General features: G+C 42.2%; 1 protein-coding gene across 1 annotated transcript; it reads left to right on the top strand.

The window, feature by feature from the left end:
* Positions 1-4,151: 4,151 nt before the first annotated feature.
* On the top strand, positions 4,152-5,030 carry LOC143582017 (uncharacterized). Its single transcript, XM_077064676.1, has one exon. The coding sequence runs from the start codon at positions 4,152-4,154 to the stop codon at positions 5,028-5,030; it is 879 nt and encodes a 292-aa protein (XP_076920791.1).
* Positions 5,031-9,802: the final 4,772 nt, after the last annotated feature.

The following is a 9,802-nucleotide window of genomic DNA, read 5'->3' on the forward strand; positions in this document are numbered from 1 at the left end:
TAGACTGTAACCAAGCAGTTTGATGCGAGATCATTGATTAGCAATAAGAACAAACGCAACTTTCCCGCACGTTCTTCCAATAACAGTTGGACTCAGCTGTCAAAATCTCCATCAGAAATCCTCACAACCGAGAACCTAACCTTCCGCAAACCTCAACCAATACCGAGGAAGTCATTTCTCGACAAAAACAAACACTGCTTATATCATGAAGACATTGGACACAACACAAATGAATGTGTAGCCTTAAGAAATGAAATCGAGGCAGCAGTGAGAAATGGAAAATTGGAACACTTGGTCAAAGGCGCAAAGGCAGGGGGTGGCAAACTGATGTGTTGAATAACACACTTATATTTCCTTACAATTTTATAATGTTTTAATGATTTAATATCAAATTTATGTAAGTTTAGGGGGTTAAGTGCAAAGTTTTATAAAGTTAAACGTTTTGTGTAGGTTATGGAAAGATGTGGAAAAAAAGGCAAGAAAAAGAGAACTTGGAGGGTTTAAGTGTCAAAGTTTCAAAGTTTAATCAAGGCCCGACCCAAGCCCACATCTTAGAGGCCTTGTATAATATTATATTATGTTAATTAAATGAGTTTCCAGCCATTATTAATCCATTAATCCCGAAATCACACAAACCCTAACTCAAAACCCTAAGTTCCGATCGGAACTTCTGCCGCCGGCCGGAAAAAGAAAGAAAAAAAGGGAAGCTGTTGGCGGCTGGTGGTATTGGACGGCTGGAGAAGGAAGGGGTGATCTTGGGCAGCAGCTAGGGGCTTCAAACAAGCATAAATCTCAGCCATAATACTTAGTAAAACATCCATAAACTTTATTTATCTTTCAAGAACCCTAACTTTGTTTATTTGGACTTTTACTTTGAATTGTTTTGCAATTGATTGATTGTTTGTCTTGTTATTGATATTGTTTGGATCTTGAATGAGTTTAATCATGTTTATGATGATGTTTGTGATGTTTTTCTTAAGTATACATGGCTGTCCAAAAGTGATGAGTAGCTAAACTTGTTTGTTCTACCTAGGATAGATGATTGTTGAGTAGTTTTGACTTGTTTAATGGATTGTTAATGTTCAAGACTTAAATTATTGATGTAAAGTTTAACTAAACCATAAATTAGATTGTGTGTGATGGCTGTGTTTTATTTGTTATTACTTATAATCCTCTTGCATTAGTTAATTGAATTGGTTTTGATTAATTGATTGCTTGTTAAACTCTTTACTTGGTGTTTTGGGTTTATTTGCGGGAAGTACAACCGTAGGGATAAGTGGGTAATATATCATATAAAATCAGTTAAAATACACCTTCTTTGAGACCGAGAGGTGATAAGAAGTAATATTGTCTCGTTGCTTTTACTTGTTAGAATTAAGACCGCGCGAGAGCGGGTTTTGTCTTGTCGAGTTTGAGTGTTTATGTGCAATTAGTTGGTTTAATTTGGGTTAAGTTAAATTGTTCCTCTATCCTTGGTTGCGTAGTATTCGTTTCCATTAGGATAGTGTGTCGGTGAGACCGAGAGGAGAGTCGACATTTGAACACGTTAATAATTGTTTGTCCGGTTTGTTCTTTAAAATCAACTAAGTTAAGTTAGAGATTGTTAGAGAGACTGAGAGGTAATTTGACTTTCTTAAACAAGTTTTAGTTGTGTCATCTTTTATAACCGGTGTCGTGAATATTTTCAATCCATTGTCTTGTTAATTCTATCAACATGATTCATTCCTAGGTAGACGTTTTTATCACTGCAGTCAAAGTTTTCAAAGTATTTTATCAAAAGTTTTTGTTTAATTAAGTTAAGTAGTTTAATCAATTCTAAATATTAAAAATCATTTAAATATTATTTTGGTGAGTCTTAGTTAGAGTTTAGTAATTATAAACGTTTTCACGTGTCTTCGAGTTCGATATCCGGACTTTCCTTATCTGTGCTATACGCGATCGGTACACTTGCCGTTTGTGTGAACTAGGATAGATTGTTTGGTTTTTTAAAGCTTAGTTGTGACTTGTGTTTTATTTATATATATATTTTCGCACATCACAAACCTCCCGCAAAGGATAACCAGGGCCCGTCAAAAAGGCAAATAAAGGATCTGAATGTTCATATGATTCACGGAGGTCAGCAGACCAGCAGGAAGAGAAAAGAATTTGAAGACGAAGAGTGGAAAAATGAGCCAGTCATTTTTCCTCGTATCAAAGGAGGACCATGTAACAAGAACCCTTTGATAATTACTGCCTTGTTCGGACACTACCGGTCGCAATATGTGTTCTTCGACACCGGTAGTACATCCGACATTATGTATGAACAGTGCTTTGAACAGCTTGAAGAAGAGGATAAAGAACGATTACGACCTATTCACGCACCCGTCTCTGGGTTTGGTGGGGAAATAATGCACCCGCGGGGTGTCATTACTTTCCCGGTTACACTTAGTGATGGAATTCACTCACGAACCGAAGAGGTTGAATTATTAGTTTTACCGGCAAGGTCCAAGCATGATATTATCCTCGGACGGGAGGCAATTGGTGACTTCAATGCACATCCGTCCACAGCTCACGGAGCAGTAGGGGTCCCAACCCGCACTGACGTAGCAATAATCCATGTTAACCGACATTGCTACACAGCTGAAAGTTCAAGACCGAGCAAAGTTTCCAAACAAAGCCAGAGGACTGAACCAGAGAAGTGGATCCTCAACAAGAAATTTCCCGACCAAACCGTAGTAATTGGTCCGGCTATCTCCGAAATCGTCCGAACTTTTCTGAAACAATTATTGACAAAGAATATCGACATTTTCGCATGGCAACCCGCAGACATGACTGGTGTCTTGCGGAACATTTCAGAACACAAATTGAATGTGAATCCGTTAATCACCCCAATTGTGCAAAAGAAGCGAATAATGGGCCCCGAACAGACAAAATCCATGAACGACCAAGTACAAGACCTTCTTCACGCCGGAATCATCCGAGAAATCAAGTACCAAACATGGGTGGCTAACCCGGTGATGGTCCCAAAAAGTAACGGAACGTGGAGGATGTGTATAGATTACAAAGATCTAAACAAGGCATGTCCGAAAGATTGTTACCCACTTTCGGAAATTGACTTAAAGGTAGATGCGGTGGCCCCATTCAAATTCAAGTGCTTCCTTGATGCTTACAAAGGGTATCACCAGATTCATATGGCGGCTGGTGACGAAGACAAGACAGCGTTCCGCACCGACCAAGTCACATTCTGCTACAGAATGATTCCTTTCGGATTAAAAAACGCGGGGGGCACGTATCAAAGGCTGATGGATCAAGCCTTCAAAGGTCAGATAAGTCGAAATCTTGAAGTTTACATGGACGATTTAGTAATCAAAAGCATCGAAGAAGATCAAATGCTGAGGGACATAGAGGAAACTTTCGAAACACTGAGAAGTATCAACATGAAACTCAATCCGGCAAAGTGTTCCTTCGGAATGGAGGAAGGGAAGTTCCTCGGGGTAATCGTTACAGGCACGGGTTTCAAAGCTAATCCAGACAAGATACAAGCAGTAGCCCGCATGCCATCCCCCGCATCCCTCAAAGAGGTCCAAACACTTAACGGGAGTTTAGTAGCATTAAATAGGTTTCTGGAAAACCACGCTGCCAAATCTTATCCGTTCATTTCAACTCTGAGAAATTGACTTAAAAAGGCACCGTTCAGATGGACCCCGGAAGCCGAGCAAGCGTTCCAAGAAGTCAAGAAGTGTTTAATAGAATTACCCACGTTAACTGCTCCACACGCGGGTGAACCATTAACACTATACTTGTCGGCATCTGACATTGCTATGGGGGTTGTTCTATTAACAGATAGGAAAAATGTCCAAACTCCAATCTATTACGTTAGTAGAACATTATCGGACCTGGAAACAAGATATTCAATGTTGGAAAAGCTGGTATTGGCGCTGATCTATGCAGCCAGACGACTCCGGGGATATTTCCAGGGTCACCCTATAAATGTGTTAACCGGGTACAAACTCAAGAACGTGTTGAGTAAGCCTGAATTGTCCGGTCGGCTGGAAAAGAGGGCCATTGAATTAGGTGAATATTCAATCGAGTATAAACCAAGACCGGCAATCAAGGGGCAAGTGTTGGCGGACTTCATCACGGAAGTTCCGCAACATAAAGAACAATAATGTATGATCGAACAACAACCCCAAGCACCTCCGAAACAAGGACAAGTCTGGTCATTGTTTACGGACGGAGCTTCAAGCAATGAAGGATCGGGCGCAGGCTTAAGGCTGGTCAACCCCGAGGGGCATGAATTTACATACGCCATCAAGTTGGACTTCAAAAGCACCAATAATGAGGCGGAGTACGAAGCCTTCTTGGCAGGCCTGCGGATAGCGAAAAAGCTCGGGGCAAAACATTTGGAAGCGCGGGTGGATTCCATGCTAATTGCGGGACAAATAAATGGAACATATGAAGCCAAGAACGACGTTATGGCCTCCTATTTTTCCCAAGAAAAGGTCTTGATCCGCCAATTCAACTCTTTTAATGTTGTTCACATTAAGAGGAGCGAAAACAAATCGGCGGACGCCCTTAGCAAACTAGCTTCAACGAATTTCGAGCATTTCGCTAAAGATATTCGGGTAGAAGTCTTGGATCATCCATCCGTTCACCAAAATCAAGTCCTGGTAATCCAGACCGGTGTCGAGTCCTGGATGACACCCATCAAAGCTTACTTATCTTCCGGAGCACTCCCAGCAGGAAAAGCTGAGGCTCGGAAGATCAAGCACAAAGCTTTAAACTACCAGATGACTGATGGCATTTCGTACCAGAGATCATTCATCGGCCCGCTGTTACGATGTGTAGACGCAGAGGATGCAAATTACCTAATTCGAGAAATTCACGAGGGTATCTACGGACTACACGCGGGGCCAAGAATGACAGTTGCGAAAATTATGAACGCGGGATACTATTGGCCCGACATGCATTTGGACGCTGTACAAGAAATCAGAAAGTGTGATTCTTGCCAACGCCATGCCCCCAATACCTACGTCCTAAAAACGAACTGATTCCGGTCACTTCTGCCTGGCCGTTCCAAAAATGGGCTATTAATATTATGGGACCTTTCTCAGAAGCCCTGAGACGAGTCAAGTTCCTGATAGTGGCCATTGATTACTTCACCAAGTGGGTAGAAGCCAAACCAGTCGCCTCAATAACGGCATCAAATGTTAAGAAATTCCTTTGGGAATTCATCATTTGCCGGTTGGCCTCCCGCAATAGTTGGTAAGTGACAATGGGACCCAATTTGCTGATAGCGGACTACAAGAATGGTTAAGAGAACTTCAGGTAACCCAAGTCTTCACATCTGTAGCTCACCCGCAAGCAAATGATCAAGTCGAAAGGACCAACCGAACTATCAAGGAAGGAATTAAGGCGAGGTTGGGTACTAAACGGACTGGTTGGGTTGATGAGTTACCCCATGTACTTTGGGCCTTCCGCACCCAGAAAAACTCTAGTAATTCAGAAACGCCGTTTAGCCTAACCTATGGCACTGAAGCCATGATTCCGGCAGAAATCTGGATCCCATCCGCGAGGGTCCTGTTAATCAACGATAACGACCGTGAACTCCGGATGAATCTCGATTTGCTCGAGGAAAGACGATAATCAGCATCGATTTGCGAGCACAATTACAAAAGACAACTTCAAAAATACTACAACTCGCGGGTCCAAATATGCGAATTCGATGCGGGAGATTTTGTCTTCCGCAACAACGAGGCGTCAGGACAGGAGCCTCCGGGCAAGTTAGCCCCAACTTGGGAAGGACCTTATAAAATCAAGCAAGTGCTATCCAAAGGTGCCTACAAGTTGGAGAAATTAGATGGGACCGAAATTCCTCGGATGTGGAATGCAGCACAATTAAGGAAATGCTACATGCAGTGCTGCTAGTTGTCTTTTATTTTCGGCCTGCGCGCCCACATAGTTCAGTAATTGTATAATTTCCTTTGATGGCTTATGCACTATTTTGATAAGTTGTAATCTTTTATTGACGCAAACGAAGTCCCGGATAGACACTTATATTATGGTACATAAAACAAAGTGCACCGGAAGAAAACAAGACTTCTTATCGGATAGTCAAATGAGATTACAAGAAGAAAGAGGATTTACAATAAGAACCTATACACCTATGGCGTAGCATCTTCTTCCGTGGTGGCATCAGCTTCCGCTTCTCCCTCATCAAGGTTCAACAAATTCTTTAATTGATCTATAGCATCTTCTTTGTCCGCAAGCTCCGATATATGGTCGGAGAGGGAAAATTTCAGAGTATCAAACTCCGTGGTTTTCTCGATAAGGATAGAGGCAGTATCCTTGCCGGCTAACGCATGCTCCTCCGGAATCCGGCCCGCAGAGCCAAATTCATATTCTTCTTAAAAACCCATTTGTCGGCCTGCTGCTCGGAAGCACGGAGGAGTATCGCAACGCAATTCCCGAGATCATCACTGTTCCGAATGTCAGCAATAACCTGTTAAGCACAACAAACAGATATAAGCTCATACACATCTGAACTGATTAAGTCAAACAGACTTCGTACCTTAAGAATAGCTGTTGACAGAAGCCATTTCTTATCCACCTAAGCCCGGATGAGATCCATTTTGTGCTTAGCACACTCCAGCGCTTGGTCTCGACTCTTAGCAATAAGGTCAGATAAGCGCTTGTCCTTAGCTTCTGAATCGGCTTGAAGGGTCCTAATCAGCTCAGCTTGGTCATCCAGCTGTTTCTGAAGAGCGAACTTAGCTTTCTCAGCAGCAAGTTGTTCGGCCTTCGCCACTTCCATAGCTCGATAACTATCTTGAGCATCAGTTAATGCTTTGAGAGCCTCCTTCTTGGCATCAAGCAAGTTCCGCTCGGTTCCTCCAACTCATCATTCATAGCTAACCAATCCCGGCGAAGTTCCTGGTTGGTAGACACAGCGTTCGCCACGTGATACAAGTTGGAATCGAACAGATCTTTGCGGACGCGGCGACGTTGTCGTTCCCTCTCTGCAGGGGGAAGGCTCTCGTCGAGATATTCCTGGAAAACGTCCGCATCATTCAGCACCGAGTTCCGCCGTAACGTCCATCGGGGATGATGCGGAGCAGTGTCTTCACCTACTTGAGAAGAGGAAGTTTGCCCTCTATGTCTAAACACATTAACCCCACCCTATTTTTGGAAATAATGCTCATCGTGGGGTGGAGATGCGTGGAATTGATCAACCCCACCAACCTCTTTCTCCCTAATCGGAGAAGAATCTGACAAATTGATCGGTGAGGTCGGTGGAGTTAGGGGTTTGGTAGCAACAGAATCCTCCAAACCTAGAGTATTCCAAACAACGAAAATCGTCAAGTTACCAAGAAGAAATAAATGGAAGAACTATCATAAAGGTTTAAAGCTTACCCTTGGAAACATCCTGGGCAGCAAGTACTCGAAGACGGGCACCTAGGTCCAGAACCTCGGTTTTCTTTTCCTTCTTCTTCTTCTTTTTAGGAGGCGCGGCGTCGGCAGGCTGCGCTTTTCGCTTACCAGCAGCCTTAGATCCCTCCGCCTCCGTTACCTGAGGTTCGCCCTCAACGGTCTGAGGACCACCTCCCTCACCAGTTGATGGGTCGGTGGTGGCCTTCAAATCTGGCTTGCGGGTCAAACCTGCAGAAGAGGGAGAAGGATTAGTAGCACTAAGTGGTAACCCTCCTTCACAGAGTGACGACTCTTCGCTAGATGACAAAAATACGATCACTCCGCTTGAAGTAACGGCGGTTACAGGGCGAGGTTGGGAAATACCTTCGCACTTCTTGACAAATTCCTCATCATGGGCTCCGGGGTGAGGGTGGTGGAAAACAGGAAGTTGTCCCGCGTGCGCTCTAAAAATGGCACGTCATGTCGGGCAATGGGGCGGCGCACCATCATGCCCTCCACCTTGTCCAACAAAGTGGAAAAACTATACCTTCACCTGAAACCAGTGTAAAAGTTTAAATAACAGAACGAAAAAGCCCCGATAAGCACAAGTATCAACTTACCTCCGGCAGTGTTCTCATAGTAGGGTTCCAAAGCAGGAAACGGCCACAACCGACTCATCCTCGCATAAACCATCGCCCCTTCATGAATAGGGCGCATGGGCGTCGGCGTCTTGGTCAAAGTGTCAAACCATCTTTGACCCTCATATTCAATAGCCGGAATCTCAGGGGCCGCATCCGTCTTCCGTCGGGTCATGGCAAAGGGAATATGAGGAAGTCACACAAAACCGGCAAGTGTACCGATCACTAATAGTATAGCACTAAGGAAGTCCGAGTGTCGAACACAAGGACACGTGAACACGTATCTAATACTTAACCCTAAATAAGACTCACCTAAGAATAATATATTTTAAATTGTTTTTTATATTATTAAATACTTAACCTAACTTAATTTAATTAACTTAAAAGACTTAATTTAACTTAACTAAACTCTTAACAAAACTTGGAAACTTAACTGCAATCGGAGAAAACGTCTACCTAGGTAAGAATCATATTGAAGGTATAATAAGATAATGGATTGAGGATTCTCACGACACCGATTCCTAAGGATGACACAACTAAGGTTCACTCAAGAAAGCTAGATCACCTCTCAGTCTCACTAACAAACTCTAACTTACACTTAGTTGATTTTAAGAACAAACCGAGAAACGAATTCTTAAAGTGCTCTAATGTCGACTCTCCTCTCGGTCTCACCGACACACTACCCTAATGGAGACGAATACTACGCAACCAAGGATAGAGGAACAATTTAGTTTAACTTAAAATAGATCCCCTAATCTCTCAAAACCCAAACCCGACAAGAACCAAACCCGCTCTTGCGCGATCTTAATCCTAACAAGTAAAAGCTAAGAGACGACCTTACTTCCTATCACCTCTCGGTCTCTAAGAAGGTGTTCACCCGCTGATTATATTCAATTAAAACACTCACTTAAACCCTACGGTTGATCACCCCGCAAACAAACCCTAAACACCAAGTAAAGAGTTCTAACAAGCAACAATCAATCAAAACGTATTCAATTAATCAAAGCAAGAGGTATATGAGTGTAATTAATAAATTCACAGTCACTAAACACAACCTAATTCAATATTAAACCAAACTTTTCATTAACAATTCAAGCCATGATAATCAACAATCCATATTACTCATTAAAACCTAACAATATTCATCTAACCTAGGTAGAACTAACAAGTTTAGCCGAACATGATATTTGGACAGCAGCTATACATCAAAGTAAACATCATATAACTCAACATAAACATAATTAAAATCATTCAAGAATCAATCTCAATCAAGCACAAGTCAATCTTCAAGTTACTTGCAAAACAATTCAAGTTAAAGATCAAAATTAACTAGTTATGAATCTTGAACAAGAACAAAAAGTTTATGGATGAATAGTTAAGATATATGGCTGAGTTTCTTGATGAATATGGTCCCTAGCTGCTGTACCAAGTTGTCCTAAGCCTCCTTCTTCTTCACTTGGTCACACAAGATGCAAAAACGACTTTCTTTGAAACCCTAGATGCTGCCAAACGGAAGTTTTATGGCTGGTTGATGCTGATTTCGGGATTTTGGGGCTGTTAGGGTTCTTTTTTCTTTTGTTTAATTAATATATTATGCATGTAAGGCTTCTAACTTGTGGGCTTGGGTCGGGCCTTGAGTTGTAGTCTTCAAAGTTGCTCAAATAAGCCCCTAGATTCTTCAAACTTGCCACTTTTATTCATTAAAACTCATAACCTACAAGTAAACATCCATCTTTGTAAAATTAAGCAAAAACAAGCTAAACCTCTTAATAATT

Source organism: Bidens hawaiensis, unplaced genomic scaffold, assembly GCF_021521415.1.
Source record: "Bidens hawaiensis isolate Kalapana, Puna unplaced genomic scaffold, B.hawaiensis_p1.1 tig00031411_1, whole genome shotgun sequence".
NCBI classification, from domain to species: Eukaryota; Viridiplantae; Streptophyta; class Magnoliopsida; order Asterales; family Asteraceae; genus Bidens; species Bidens hawaiensis.